The 17009-nt window shown below is 34.3% G+C and overlaps 1 protein-coding gene and 1 pseudogene across 1 annotated transcript in view; both read right to left on the bottom strand.

Annotated features, from left to right (window-relative positions):
• Nucleotides 1-814: 814 nt before the first annotated feature.
• On the bottom strand, nucleotides 815-10945 carry LOC111379171 (annotated as a pseudogene).
• A 4700-nt stretch (nucleotides 10946-15645) lies between these two features.
• The window catches only part of LOC111379170, an 11701-nt gene continuing 10337 nt past the window's right edge, over nucleotides 15646-17009 (bottom strand). The window contains exons 7-8 of the mRNA XM_023002506.1: nucleotides 16717-16722; nucleotides 15646-15705 (exon numbers count right to left, since the gene is read on the bottom strand). Of these exons, the coding sequence (XP_022858274.1) occupies nucleotides 15646-15705; nucleotides 16717-16722 (66 nt within the window). The remainder of the gene's footprint in view (nucleotides 15706-16716; nucleotides 16723-17009) is intronic.

The raw sequence follows: 17009 nt of genomic DNA, 5'->3' as shown, positions 1-17009 counted from the left end.
TGATTGAGGATGATCAAGTTCACGTTTCGCTTCTTGTCCTTCCATCCCCATCTCTTTTTGAGTAAAGATCCTTTGTTGTATTACGTGGCTGCAAAACATTTCAAAGTCTCCTGAGAACATTTTAGATGTAAAATTCTAAATTATGTGAGGAATTTCGTTATATATATAGTTATTCTAAGCATTGTTTACCTATTAGAGTCAATGTAGAAGTAAGGTAATTGCCACATTTTCTGAGTCTATGTAGAAGCAAGGAAAATGCTACATTTTCCTATTAATTTGATTAATTATATTTGTAAGCACGCAATCTATGCTTACCTATTTGTTGTTTGTCTATGTTGTATTCCGAACACTTTCTTCTTCTTTAGTATGTCTAATACAATTCCATTGCAGTGGCAAACCATTCTTGGGATCCTCAATTTCGATCCCACATACTGATACCTAATTCAACTTATCAAATCCATAAACATTGGGCGGGTGCAAAAACAGAGACGAGAGGAATCCCATTTTCGTTCTAACAAATAAATCAATTTAAATTGAGAAAACAATGTGCAATTTTGCTTGTTCTTTTCTTCTTCCACCTCTAAAAGAAGCATAGTCAATATCATAATTTACATTTCCCAATATAACCAATTCTAAAGATCAATTATTGAAAAATAAAATAAAATTTGTAACCTATTTTAACCAAAAACAAGCCTTCAAAAAATACCACCTGAAGAACCTTCCACTGGCTAAAACCAAGTAATGTGCAACTTTTAAGAACAAAATTGACTTACAACGGAAAAAAATCGAAAATGGATGACAAGGTACACAGAAACAACAAACAAGAAAATCACAATTTGGAGACTAATCCATTACCAACTAAGAGTTGAGAAGAAATCACTTTCCATTCACTCCTCGTGAGCTTATTCTATATCCCGTGTATTTATAGGTTCAGGGAAAATCTCCTTGGAATACCATCTGGCTGAGGACGAATAACTATTCCCATCACCATTTTGACCACTTCCCAGTTAAAAACTACTCGTTCCTTCCACTTCATTAGAAGGAACAATTGGCATGGCCACCACATTAGAAGTGCTATGGCTGCCAAATAAAGCAGCATTCCATGATTCTCTGGAGGATGTCGTTTCTAAGCCAGGCAGGACTCGAATTTTCTTCCCGTACCATTTTCAAAGGATTTTCCAAAGGTTTATGTATCTCATTAGAGGTCACCTCATAGACTTGGGATTGAGGCAAGACCTAGAAATGATTGCCATTGCCCACACTTCCTCGAGAAGATCCTTGTCTATAATTAATGACAGGTCGACAATGTTTGTGACGAGTTCCTTGTCGTATATACTAATGTAAGGAAAGGACGCTTCCAACCATTCCTTTGTGTTGGCATCAGTTGAAGAACTGATACCTAGCTTGCCCATAACAAGCTCAAGTAATAGCTTTCCGAAGCAATAAACATCATAAGCATATGTTGCATTAGGTATGCCTGGGCATTTTAAAATATCGGAAAAAATTTAAATATGATGTAAAAGCTGCAATTTGTGATCCGAGTCAAAAGAACTTTCAATTAATACGATCTTTAGCCAATCCAGGAAATGATAAATTAACGAACAAAAATATGAATCATATATTTATTTCCTTCTTATCATTCCCCCCGAGAACTTAATACAAGGAGAGAACAATAACAGTAAACGGATTACAGCAATTTCTCCTTAATACAAGGAGAGAACAATAACAGTAACCTATCTATCCACAAGGAGAAAACAAACTCTTTTAAACAAAGGAAAGACTAAATATTTTGGAAAATTTTCTTTTTTCTCTCTTTCAAACTCTCTCTCTTTGTTTTTTTTTTTAAATTTTTTTGCCCCTTCAGAAAATGGAATACCACATGTAAATGGTTCGATTCCCAATATATATGTTGCGAAAGCTCTCTTAAAAGGATCTTCAAACGGTGATTTTTCAGGCTCAGTCCAACATACCTTTCTCTACCAACAACCAATCCAACCGGCTCCAAACCACAACCAATTGATTCACCTTGGTTGCTCTTCAATCTTACCCATGTAGGACAAGAAAGGATGATGATTTGTGGCCACAAAGGCTAGGAGAAGACATCACAAATGTATACTATGAAAGAACCACCAATTGTACACGTTATACAAGCGTTCTTGACACTTCTGGACACCTTTTTCTCACACAAAAGGGGGGCAGCTGGGATTCACTATTTTTTCTCTCAAAATCACACAAAACATCATATGAAAGTGGCTAGGGTTATAGCCAAATATATACTCTAGGGTTAGGCTTTAAATTGGGTCAATAAAGGAGTAAATGGGCTAAGATTCAAGCCATCCATAAGGAATACAATTGGGCCGGGTGTAGCTCATGGACTTGGTTGTTGGACTTATTTCATTCATCAGCCTATGCCTATGAAATAATATTAACCCATGTTAATATCATAGCCCGGGATTTATTGGGTATTAAAAACCTAACAAATCTCCACCTTGATGCCCAATAAATCTGCAAGCAATCAAAACACACAGTTAACACTTGCATAATCAAGGTAGCCAATAAAATTGGATCACAGACCTTACCTCGTGTTTCCAACTTGAAACACATACCATACCTGCTCCATGTACTCACTGGGGCTAAGGTCAAAAAACACCCAAATAGAAGCAAATATTTAACAGTAAACAATCAAGAGCAAATACACATGCGATGACGATATACTATAGGATAACACACACAGATCTTTTCAAAAACATGTTCACATAGAACCATAGATTAACACCAAGTCAATCAAACCACGGTCAACCACATATGCAACACATGCATAAATGACTCTAAGAAAAGATCTCACCACACTTATCCTATCTCATTCCGTGTTGCTCACACCTCGAGAACACATATTTCCTCTCATCGCCTACCATGCTCACTAGATAGATCACTCAACTCATGTCTAACTAGTAAGTCACAATAGATCCTAAGTCCACGGGATAATCCTCTATCTCCACATCACTTCTCCCAACCTACGTGGATAATGGGTCTCCACCTAACAGAAGTGATAGAAATGTCTCTCTCACACTCCACCTGATCAGGGTCTCATTCCAGATAAAGGATCCTAGACATTTGATCACATCTCCACTCGTGATCCAAATGTCACACTCCACATCCCCGGCACAAACCACCATGTACCTCTAGGCATCTATACTCCACCTCACCAGAAGACACACAACATACTGCTAATGCATCTTAACCCACTATGCATGCAAGCAATTACACCAAGTAATCCTAATGTCTCAAATTCATGCAAATGCACATATCAAACACATTGAGATGTAGCAAATAATCACGCAACAAAATTTAGACAATCACACACATGCAGAAAAGGATCACACATAGATGCATATGCAGTGACTAGGTTTACACTTAATAAACCTCACTGGGGTCATAACTCGACCCCTCCACCAAATTCGTCTCACCTCTCATCTTTCCCTTCAGCTTATCTTTCTTCTTGGGACAGTCCCTAATAAAGTGTCCAAACTTACCATAACTGTAATACCTTCTACCACTAGACTTGTCTCTTCCCTTGCCCTTCTTCTTACTACCCTCATCACTCGAGTCACTACTCGAATTACTATCGTCTTGAGTTCTACCCAAATTCATTTGCTTAAACTTCATCCTACTCCTCATCATATGTAACTCGCCACTCCTCTTATCCTCTTTTTCAGCCTTAATCTCGATCTCCTTACTCCTAAGTGAGTCTATGACAATCTCGGGTGTTAAGGTGTCCCTACCATACTTAATTGTATTCTTAACTTCCCTATATGAATCAGGCATGGAATTAAGCAGGATAATAGCCTTATATGTTTCAGATACCTCTTCATCACAATTAACGATGTCTTGAACTAACTTGTTAAAGACATTCAGATTATCATCAAGATTCTTTGAAGGATCCATTTTAAAGTTGAAAAATCGTTCAAGCAAGTATAATTTAGGAGTTGACTTAAGCAAATATAAGTCCTCCAACTTTTTCCAAAGTTGTTTTGTAGAATCTAGTTTTCCTACTTTTTTCAAAACAGTATCAGACAGGTGTAAAATAATTGAAGTGTATGCAAGTTCATCATACTCTTCTTTTTGTACTTCTGTTAAATTTGCAGGAAATTTGCCATCTATGACCTTTGAAACTTTTTGTTGGACCAAAATACCCTTCATCTTTTGTTGCCAAATTGAAAAATCCCCTTTCCCATTAAAAATTCTAACTTCAAAGCGTGAAGACATTTTAAAAAAACTAGAACAACCAAAAGCACAGATAGGTCACACAAAGTTATCCTACGGCCGCAATATACACCGTTCTAGATTTACAGGGTTTCGTAAGATTCACGATCTTGGATCAAGGGAATTTTCGAACGGGTCAAGTCCAGGTGTTCTAACAGGAAAATCAATGCAACACGAAGGTATGCAAACAAAAGTTCGAATTTCCACGCAACAAGTCTCACACAGTGACTATATGACAGGTAAAGCACAAAATCAACTACCAACTTGCAATCAAAACTCAACACTTCAAAAAACAGAGCAAATAATTCCTAAATTTTCTAGCACAAGCAATGACAACCCCCAATCCTAACGATCACCCCACACGATGATCTGCTAATGCTGAAATTTAAACTAAGTTAAGCCAGTATACCAGAGCGGACCTATCTGAGTCCGTAAATTATGAGAGTTGCGAATTTATCACTTTAGGACCACCACTATTCGTCCTAAAGTCTCTGAAAATTGCAGCAACCCAAAAATCACGATCAGTCCCGAGCGCCCAAAGAACAATGCTGTCCAGATTCTTCTACCTACCCTGAAATAGAAAACTTTCAACACGAAAAATGTCAGAAATAATATAAGGAACAAACTGCCTGAAGGGATCGTCACCAGAAAATCCTTCACACGCCCGCACGCGCCGTTTCTTCCCTCTGCGCGTGGTCCTCACGCTCCACCACACGTGCCGCCATCGATTGACACGCGCCGGCCTGTAAGGTTCGTCTCCTCCTTCATGTCACGCCAGTGGTCTCTGTTTTTCCAAACTCCTTCTGGATTGATCAGAAAATACGAAAAATGGAGACTGATTTTAACAGTTTTTGGACAACTTCTTCGATCTGATTTCTGCTGCGTTTCTGTCGATTTTCTAGACGATTTCTGGTAGATTTCACGAGCCAAAACCTTCACCTTGACGCTCTGACACCAATTGTTGCGGAAGCTCTCTTAAAAGGATCTTCAAACGGTGATTTTTCAGGCTCAGTCCAACATACCTTTCTCTACCAACAACCAATTCAGCCGGCTCCAAACCACAACTAATTGATTCACCTTAGTTGCTATTCAATCTTACCCACGTAGGACAAGAAAGGATGATGATTTGTGGCCACAAAGGCTAGGAGAAGACACCACAAAGGTATACTATGAAAGAACCACCAATTGCACGCGTTATACAAGCGTTCTGGACACTTATGGACACCTTTTTCTCACACAAAAGGGGGGCAGCTGGGATTCACTATTTCTTCTCTCAAAATCACACAAAACATTATATGAAAGTGGCTAGGGTTATAGCAAATATATACTCTAGGGTTATGCTTTAAGTTGCGCCAATAAAGGGGTAAATGGGCCAAGATTCAAGCCATCCATAAGGAATACAATTGGGTCGGGTGTAGCTCATGGACTTGGTTGTTGGACTTATTTCATTCATCGGCCTATACCTATGAAATAATATTAATCCACGTTAACATTATAACCCGGAATTTATTGGGTATCAAAAACCCAACAATATAGGAGTTAAAAGCAATGTGAACTTTAAATTGCGGCTACACAGTCTGAAACATCAAATTACGGTTGAACATCAAAAAGTGGCTTTACCACACTCAATGTTGAGCAATGTTCACTGACCATTATAGATTTTATATTGTATTGAGAAGAAGAAATTTTACAATGAAAGATCTCACTTTTCCTCGTGCAGAAAAATGACTCCCATTTTCATTTATGGTTTTGGAAAAGTCGACTCATAAAATCAAAAGAACAAACTCGAAAATATGACCTTAGAAAATTCAAACAAAATTTAATGAGGTATGATTGAATTTGACTAGACGAATTGCACACTCTTGAGCTCAAATATTTTAAACATTGGATGCTCAAAGTTAAACTCAGAAAAAGCTAAAAGAATTTTAGAATCAATTACATGGGTCCAAGAACCATACAAGCACCTTGTCTTTTCGCATCATGGGATTGAGGGGTTAGTTGGTTGCCATAACTCATGGAACTCAATCCAGTTTCGATTATTTAGCCAATGTTCGTGGGGTGACACAATAGCTAGCTATTATTTGTACCCTGCTCCAAATAATGACCATAGAGCATATTCAAGATATTCTATATTTATAAAGAGCATTTTATGTATAATAGAACGCATATTTAAATTTAGAGAAAAAGTTTTATATAATTCGACAATGCTCTCTATTTTGGTTCTTCCTTTTGCGTTTTTCAAAAAAATATATATATTTATTGATTTCTTGGTTTTTTTATTTAACATATTTTATTTTTTATATATCAATGACAATGAGCATTCAATATATTTATTTTATTAATTTTTTCATATGGATAAGATGAATGGGATTTCTTTTCCTTATTATTTTTTTGTGGTTATTTTTATTTTTTGCATTTATTTATTTATTTTGACTAAATTTTTTATGTCTGTTAGTGGATGGACCAACTTCAGCCAAAAAATTTGCACTTAAAATGGATGGAAACGATAAAAATGCTCTAAAGAGACACATTAACGCTAATGATTGTGTATAAGGAGACATTGGCAACTCCATATAAAAGGTGCACAATTAGAACTATCACAAGTGATCACTCGTAACTAGAAAGACCATGATTATAAGTCTAAGCACAAAGGATATATGTGAACATTAATGAACGGCAAGATCGAAGTGTTCCAACGCTCATGCTTACTAAACTTACACTTAGTGCCTTCCTCTATGACAAACTACATAGAGTCAAAGCATTTTTTTTCTTAATATATTAAGGGAATTTTTGGGAGAATTCTGTTGAGTGATGCTCAAAACATAACATATAGAACATGTTTGGACGACTTACTTTTTGTAACTTGTGAGTAAAAAATGTTACTTATTTTAGAAGTAACTCTTACTTCATGTCAAATGTTTTCCACTTTGAGCAGTAAAAAAATTATTTTAAAACTTACTTTAAATAAGCTTAGCCAAAAATGCTCTAAGAATGATGAGCGTAAATCTTTAATTGCTTGAGACTAAGAAGCTAGTTAGTAATCACATGTGAGCTGGAAAATTAAAACATCAAGGAAAGGGACAGTTACAAAATACAAAGTATAGCCATTTAAAGGATGTTTATAACCAAGAGATTCTCAAGTTAATTAATTACCAACCATCAAGAATCAAGGGATTGTCAATACAAACATGCACATCCCTACAAGCACTCGAGTAAATGACTAGTTGCTTAAATAGGCTAGGAAAGGAATTCTCCATCTATCAAGCATATAGCAAAAGTCTCTCCAGATATGACTTCTATTTGCACAAGGTAATTCGGGCGGAAGAACCATTAATATAATTCGGTCAAACTCTAATAACTTCTTAATGGTTTTAAGGAGAAGGTTTAAACACGCTACTAAGTTAATTCTTAGTTGAAATTGAAGTTTCCAATTCCAAATATATTGATTAAAGTTTCTCTTGAAGTTATCGAATTTAAAAAAAAAATAATAAAAAAATGAGGAAAACCTTTTTTGAGTCTCCAAAGCATTTCTTTAGAGTTTCTAAAGTGTTTTGATTTATTAAATGTGCACAAAATAAAACGTTATTGGTTAAAAATTCCTTGCAATCTAGGTTTTAGCAATTGCTTGGTAAGGAAACGTATTTAATGGCCTTTTATCCCACAGTATATAATTTAACCAAACTGTCCCATATGCATTGCAATCAACTGCATGATAAGAGCCAACACTAACGAAGCATCTAGTTGGCATCATACCTGAAGTACCTTGGTCTGATGTCCTGCATACCACGAATATATTTGTCACAACCTCAACCGGGCAATTGGAATGAACTGTACAATAATAACTTAACATGAATCACAACGCCCAAAGACAGTATTAATCTCTATAAATCCGAATTCACCTGACACTAATGGGAGGCCCAGAGACTTGACACAGTTGAACTTTATAACGTCAATGTCATCATTCGTATTAGTAACTAAACTGTCTTAACAAAAAGAGTTCAAGTTGAAATTGAATATTGATTTCCCTTGTAATGCAATCGGGTATAGTGACTCGTAATCTGTTTAAAGCTAGCACTTGAAAAGGCTAGAACAAGTATATCCACAATAAAGGTCTGTATGTGTGATATGAACAATAATACTCACTGTGGGAGCGGCAGCAACTCTGTGATCCTATTTTGATGAGTGTCTCCTTGAAGGAAAACCTCACTCAAGCTCCAAACCGTACTTCATATTTATCGTCAAGTAGGATGCCGCTGTCTTGGACATCTCTTTGAGAACAATAACAAATAAATATTGACATTGTGAGTACCGCTCTATAGATAAAATGCCAAAAGAGAAAATCTGGTAAAAATTCATTAATGTCATCCAAAGCACCATAAACGATTTTGAAACGGAGAAACGTTGGACAAAGTGGAGCCTAACTATAGTGTTCACTTATCCATGCAACCATGAACATTTTTATTATAGGGGCACAATTGGCATTCAGATTTTGTTTCAGGTTAATTTAATACTACAATTATATAAAGGAAATCAGCGGGAGACATTTTAACATAGGGATACACAGAATAAGAGATGCGAGACACCTATATTGTGAACTTAATTTTTTGTGAAGACTTGCAATACAAGTGGATGTAACTTTCACACTGAGGGTAAATCACTATTAATATGTGTTTTCCTTTGTGTTTTTCTGACTTCTGCTTGCAATTCTTGCTTAAGGGATTAGGAAATTAAGGTTCAATTTATAACAAGATATAATGTCCAAGAGTTTGGTAATCTAAACATACTCCATAATCGGCCATCTAGAAGCATTTTTCTGACTTCTACTTACCTTATTATTGCTCATGGAATTATGGATTAAGTTTCAATTCATAGCAAGATCTAGTGTCCATGAGTTTGGTAATCTAAACATACTCCAAACCATCCATCTAGAAATGGATTTTTACTACTTATTAATCTACTCCATCTTCACGGACCTCATGTCCATGGAGCAGTAGAGGCCTTCAAGTTCATATACTCAATCATGGTCATCCCTGCATTTCCTATTGCTATTGTGATGAGAGATCGATGAGGTATACAATAGATATAGAAGTTCCTCTAAATGCAATGTACAACTGTAAAGAGCTCATATTTAAAGATAGAATTGGCATCATCGAATCATATAAATTGTGTAATTTGTGAAACTAACATCTCATACTTTAACCAATTTTAATTAAAATAGCCATCAGCAAATATTGATTTAATTATGCTCGAGGCATATAGCTATGGAAATTCTTGGTGCAGGTAAGTCAGACCCTTGGCAGGCCCGATTGCAATTTTCGGTCTTCTGTATACTGTAAACTGTAAAGTTATCCAATCCAGCGACTGTAAACTGTTGTCATCTGAATCCATTTTCTTAAACAAAGAACTCAATAGGTCTCCATTCGGCATATACTTTTAGACCAGAAACTTTTCTTGCTCATTCTCCAAGCGGTGCCCTAAGAGAGGGACCAATCTGGAACGAGAAACCTTGCCAAAAAGATCCATTTCTAATGTATAACTTTCCTTTTTGACTGATAACTGCAAATCAATCTTCTTGATGACTATAGGGATCTGCCTTCAAGGATACAGCGGAAAAGATCACCATAATGGCTGTGCTTGATTAAATTTGCATCATTAAAATCAGATGTTCCTTGGAGAATAAGCTGATACGTAAACGAATCTCCTAGACTTGAGACTTTCACCTGCAGGAATAGGGATGCCAGTGCCATTCTTGCACTTGCGTATACAATCAGCAGTACATGCAATATCACGAATAATGCAAGTATTCCACTACCCGCTACAACAGCTGCTAATATAATCAATTTTTGGGGGCTTTTCTTTTCAGATATGGCAAGAGGAGGTTGAGTGCCATTGGCATCCAAAATTATGAAAAACTAAACCTCTCTCAGAATAAACGATGCACATTCTCATCTCCTGCACTCCTCTGACTCGACACATTCTGTAGGCAATTGAGACTAAGAGATGTCTTCCCCTGTGCATAATCTGGTATCCGACCTCGGAAATAATTGCCCAACATATCAAAAGAACTGAACTTGTGATCACAAAGGTAACACTTCCATAAAACATATTAATGTTAAAAAGGGCAAAACTAGCATTAGCCTTCAAACTGACATTGGGCAGTCTACTATTGAAGTTATTTCCCGAGGCTTCCAGAAGCTGTAATTCAGGCATCGACCAGAGCGCAACTGGGAAATCACCTCTAAATTTTTATGTCTCGAAACTACAATTTGCAACCTAGTCAGAGGAGGTAACAAATTATCTGGCAATGATCCTGACAGGAAATTATTCCCAATCAATAACCATTCTCTGCAAGTTTTTCAACTCTAAAATATTGGGACACTGAGCCAGATAGCGAACTAAATCCGAGATCAAGCTCAACCAGGCTAGAAAGATACCAAATTGGGCAGGTATTGAAGAAGAAAAACTGTTCCATGAAAGATTCAAGAACTGCAGCCTAGAAAAAAGTCTCAATGCCCAGAGGAACTGCCGCAGACAAGAAATTCAAAGACATGTCAAGTAAAGAAAGGTTCCCCAGTGAGGAAAAAGACTCGGGAATTTAACCATAAAGAAAATTACGTGAAAGATGAAGCACGTAAAGGCTCGACAACTGACCTAGTCTCAATGGAACTATCTCAGTAAGATTGTCAATCCATTACATTTAAGGTGCTCTGTTTTGAATCAAAATAATTTGATTGTCATAATTATATCCATGTTTTGTTAGCTACGTTATATTTTAATTGTAATGAAAATTCAGAATCTTTATTAATTTGTGTATTTCTATCCTGAACTTTTTTCGTCGCATTCATATTATTATCTAATAACGACTTCCGTTCAAATATTCTGTTAGAAAATTTTGAAATGAGTGACATATTTTTTTGTATTTATTGCTCTTTTTTTTTTGGCTTTTATAAAAATATAATGGGGGACAAATAAGTCTTTTTACACCTTTTAATAGAGTTTTTGGACAAAAACTATTATCCAAGACAAGATGTGCTAAAATTTAGAAGATTTCGAACAAAAATGAGGTGAATTAATTGAGGACATAACAAAATGGACCATCATTGCAATTAAAATGTGGTGTAACTAACAAAAATTATCCTAATACTTAAAGGAGTTACTATAAATTGTCAATGTGTACGTAGATTTCAATGTTATTATCGTCTAACATATTTTTTATTTATTATTTTCACCGCTCACTCTATGCCGTTTCAAATTCAATGAAATATTAAATTTGTCTTTCTTTATTTGAAGTAAAATCCAAATTTATATACATATATAATCTGTTCAAGGACAATCGGTGCGGCGGGCACCGCCTACATGCATACTCAATTCTGATAGAAAATTTAAGGAGAATTTTAATTGCTGAAGAAGGACGAAACAAGATGTTGGGGTGAAAAACAATGAGCAAAAGGATATATTTGAACATTAATGAAGGGCTAGAACGAAGTGTTCCAACACTCCTCCTCGCTAAACTTACACTTAGTGCCTTCGTGACAAACTGCACTCAGTCAAAGCATTCTTTTTCTTAATACGAAGAGAATTTTAGGGAGAGTTCGGGCGGGTGATGCTCAACATATATTGGATACAACTTGTTTGGATAAGTTTAAAAAAAAAAAGTTTGGATTACTTACTTCTTCTTACTTATGAGTAAAAAACGTTACTTAATTTGAAAATAACTCTTACGTCATGTCAAAAGCCTCTTCTTGAGATGCCACAATTTATAATGGAATTGAGTATGGATTTATCTATAAATATCTGAACAAAGAATAAATTACACATGAAGGGAAAAAACCAAAAAAAATAAAAAATAAAAATGGAATAATGTTTAATGTAAGCTTGACCAGACGAGCATCACAAGGGCGCTGGGCGATGAACGGAAATAATTACAAATTTAAGATAAAACCGAGTTATAAAACTATAAATTGCATTCTACAATAACCTTTCTTCATTTGATTTAAAATGCCCTTTTTTAGTTATTAATTAACAAATACATGTATAAGGAATGAAGTCCATGCGAATGCCACTCCCTTTAATTTCAGATTTTCATAGATTGCTAACTCTATAACCACACCATGCATTGTTATTGTACATGTACCTGTATTTCCATAAACTTAAATCAAAGGTGGACTTCCACATTTTAATTTCAATTAATGTTTTGATTATATTCAATTAATGTTTTCACATTTTTTTAGTTGGGTCACTACTGATCCTATCTTAGTCACAATGGAACAATGACCAACCAGGATCTAGACCTTTCTTGGTATGTTACAATCATTAATCATAATAATTCCTTAATTTTAATCTCATCAAAATCGATAAACTAAAATACCCATTTTTAACATTTTTAACAAAAAAAGTCACGTGGTATGACATAATCAAACTTATTAGTTTACCGTGAAACTATAAACCTTTCGTCAATATAATTCGATCAATTACGAGGTATGGATATGTGTGTCAATCTCAATTATCGATCATATCTATCATCTCACTATTAAGTCAATGTAAATCAAAGACTCATTTTCGACTTATGAGTATACATTGGCCAATGTTTTTGTTATCAATTTAATTGAATGAAATATAGATAATAATTTCTTACTATCTAAGAGTGATGAATCTTCTATTGATCATTTAAATCATCATATGATTATTCGCATACCCGAATCATGTCGTATTAGCGACTCTTGACAGAACAACATTCAATATCACCAAAGTATGACTGCCTCATGTACATCACTATGATGACATCAAGTCAAATGACCAATTCAACTATCTAGTGTTAGAGATTAACTACTAATATTCAAATTGTTATCCATGTTGAATCTCCCCAGTGGATCTCCAATATTTTTGTTTTATAACAAAATATCGAACTGTTCATTTAAGTGTCATTACACTTTAACTTGTGAGATCGGCTACTTACTTTACAAGTAAGAAATGTCACACGTGATGGTTTATCTGTAATAATGATATCCGTGTCTCATTATTACTTATGACCACGAATGTTTTAAGATACAATTATACATATTTTGTATCTCACAATCAAAATTCCTTGTAATTAACAAATTTTCAAGATTTGAATCTATGGATTCTATTATTTAATTTATTAGAATATTAATTGAATTAAATAAAAAATTTGCTATTAATGACATACATTAATTATATATTAAAAGTGTTTAAATCCAAATTTGATTGGACCTAGGCATAACAATTACAGTCACTTTGTAGAACCGACTGTGGATTGCTAGGAAAAGCAGAAAAGTGGAAAGCCATGACTTTAAATGAAATCTTAATTGAATTATACACGTCTTAATCATCTATCAATACAATGCAGATGCTTGTTGCAATTTATTATAAATCCAGGAAAATGTATTATATTTTTTCTTTTAAATTGTTCATTATTAAATGTTAATTACACTTATGGATGAGACAATCCTTATTCGATTGTGTAGTTGGTGTAGTACATTTGTTGCGTTCTTTTCGTGCATGATTTTTGACTTTTAAAGAAATGTAGTAGATCTTCAATTTATTTGCTGCTCCTAATTTTGTTCGAAGGTGTTAGTTAATGCCATGATGCTAAGTTTAGTTTTAAGGCTTGAGAATGTCATTTCAATATTTTGGTTAGTTTAGTGTAAATGGCGTTATTTTCTTTAAATGAACTTTAATTTTAGCGACTAGTATGTAATAAATGCAATGTTTATTTCCGGTTCTTTATATTATATATTGATCTAAAGGAGTGCGCTTTGCAACCATTCAAGATTGGCATCACTGGAGGCACTTTTCCCAATTTGCCTATTACCAGCTCTAGCAAAACCTTCCCAAAGCAACAAACATCGTCTGTGCAAGTCTTATTACCCGTACCTGGGAAATTTGAACATAGTTACATAGATAATAACATTCCAAGATAAAGAATGGAGTTGAAATAAATTCCTAAAAATCAGTCGTCTATTTCTAAGCTTTAGATCCTACTGTAGATCTAGAGATGAGCTAAATATTTTTTCTTATTTCTTCAAAGTATGTGTATGTAGACCAGAAACTTTTTGTCCTATTCATGTTTTTTTTTTTTTTTTAATCCAAAATAGGTTGGATTTTTTTGGAAAAATATTGTTTCCTTTATTCCACGTATCTTTTATACTATTTCCATCTTTAAAAATATTGTCGAAATTTTAATATGTCCCCTATATATAGTTGGCTTTTTTTATAAGCTGATTTATTATTGAAACAAACAAAATTCTCCGTTCTTCTGCCAGTTAATCTTTGTCTTTTATCTTGTTGTTTGCTTTCAATCATATACGTCATATCATGTCATATATATTACCTCGATCCATTTTATTTTCCAATGCTTCATCCAAACAATGTCCCAAACGAGGAACAACTCTTCAATTAGAAATCTTGCTAGAGAAATCCAACTCTACCAAACAAGCATCCCAATCAATAAAACTTTTGACAACAACACAAGTCAAATCTCGAATTCCATTGCTATTTTTAACAAAAATTAGTTCTTCCAAAGCTCCCTAGAAGATATTGCCACATTGACCGTGCTTGATTAAGTTTGCATCACTAAAGTACCCATCATCTAGATAATCTGTTTGTAACTAAACGAAATTCCCATATTCTTGAATGAAGAGACTTCTTTCAAATGGAAATTCCCAAAGAAGTCTGAAGTCGTGGAGCTGGACATCGATTCTTCACAAGCAACATGCCGGAGCTCTTCTTACTTCAGCATCGCTTCGAGTAGTCTCTACCAATTATCGTATGCTCTTGTCATCTTTCCATGTAATCAGTTTCTAACTCCTTCAAAGTTCTACTTAATATTCTGAACTATCAAATTCAAAAACTTGGCTTGGATTATTGACAGTCAACGAGGAATCTGAATGTTCTACTCAACAAACAGATTCGAAAGCAGGGGATGTGAATTTAGAGTGATAATCTGATTATTCATTTAGGTGGTGTTTGCTAACTTTAGATTCTTAACTCGTACAAGGAAATTAAAATCTACCGAATTATGTTAAAATGACAAATAAATAGAACTAAAGAATGGGGATCGAAAAGTATGATTTTGAAGATTGGGAAGGAATTTGCTAGAGGGCCTAGAGATTAGAGACTAAAAAATAAAAATAGCACAATTATGGTTGAATGGGGATCGAAAAGTATGATTTTGAAGATTGGGAAGGAATTTGCTAGAGGGCCTAGAGATTAGAGACTAAAAAATAAAAATAATACAATTAGGGTTGTAGTCAAACCTAGACATTTACATACTAATTTTACAACTATTACTATTACACCAAAGCTACTTTATTTTCACTTAACTAACATTTTAAATTCTATGAATCCATTTTTTTTTCTTTATTATATTCCAAAAAGGAAAAGAAAAGTCCTCCAAAGAATATGGTCTTGATGTGGCAGCCTCTTGAGCCTAGCCTCGCCTCGCCTCACCTTACCTCAACTCAGGGTTCACTTCTAGTTTCTAGCTGCCATAGTCCAAATTGAAAAGCAAAATCTTGTTTTATGAAGTTAGAGTTTTAAATCGTGTGACTATTTTTAATCTCATTTCATTGTTGGAGATTGATGGTGAGACAGTGATGAAATGTTGAGGACCAATTTGTTCCTTTTAAAAGGTTTAGGCCAACATGCTATTAAGACAATGCATTGGTGACTGATGGTACAAATTAGGCATGTGTTTGAGTCCCTTTTTTGTATATAATGCACTTTGTAATAGTGAATTTTGAAAAATGTGTGATTAAAAAGTATGAAAAAATTCTAGATTTAACTATAAAATATTTTATTGTGAAAATATGCAGTTGAAAATGAGTTTAAGTAAAATTCAACTTTAAGATAATGGGGAATAAACAAGGACTAAATAAGATTTCTTGCACATTTCGTCCAGAACCTTTAAGATTAGTAAATCTACCCTAACCAGTTTTATTACGACAATACATCCCAATATTTCAATGAATTAGCATTATTACTATAGAAAATACTAGTAGTGGTGGCAATGGCAATGACGATTGTGGTGAAGCAGGGAAAAGATGAATTGGATTTTTTATTTTTTCAATTTTTTTATGTGCATTATTTTGGACAAATTTTATTGTTGGTTCTCATTTATGTTTGTTCTTTCATTTTTTTATTGTACCAACCATAAAAGGTTGGAGACTATGATCGTTTGGTTTTCCACAAATGAATGATATCGCGAATAAGTAATAAGTTATGTATAAAGTTTCGTTACCACAAAGACTATGTACTTAAGCTAGTATCAATTAATGTTAACTTTAATTGAATAGCAAATTTTGTTGAAGAATTTACACTAAGTAAATCAATGTTCCTAAGTCAATTAAACATATTTCTTGATATCAATTAAATATATCCTCTCATGTAACATTCCTATATTTCTGTGAAAGATGCGAACATGAAAACATGCACTAAAAACACTATTGACTAATTGTTATAAGTGCTATCTATCCTATTGATTAATTGAAGAAGAAGAGGATAAATCTTTAAAAAAAAATCTTGAATCTCTTCAATAATTTCTGGATGAATTTCAATTGCGCCTTCCCTTCATTGTCCAAAAACAAAGCTTTGATCTCCAATTGATGAATATCTTGCAATTGCCTCTTGATTTACCCAAAAAGTATGTTGATTGTGGCCTCTCTTTAACGTGATAAATTATGAATTTTCGAATTAGAGAACTTTATGGGAGGTTTTTCTATTGTATT

Source organism: Olea europaea, unplaced genomic scaffold, assembly GCF_002742605.1.
Source record: "Olea europaea var. sylvestris unplaced genomic scaffold, O_europaea_v1 scaffold1940, whole genome shotgun sequence".
NCBI classification, from domain to species: domain Eukaryota; kingdom Viridiplantae; phylum Streptophyta; class Magnoliopsida; order Lamiales; family Oleaceae; genus Olea; species Olea europaea.
Note: the sequence above shows the minus strand (reverse complement) of the source record. Positions and strands in the feature narration are given on the sequence as shown.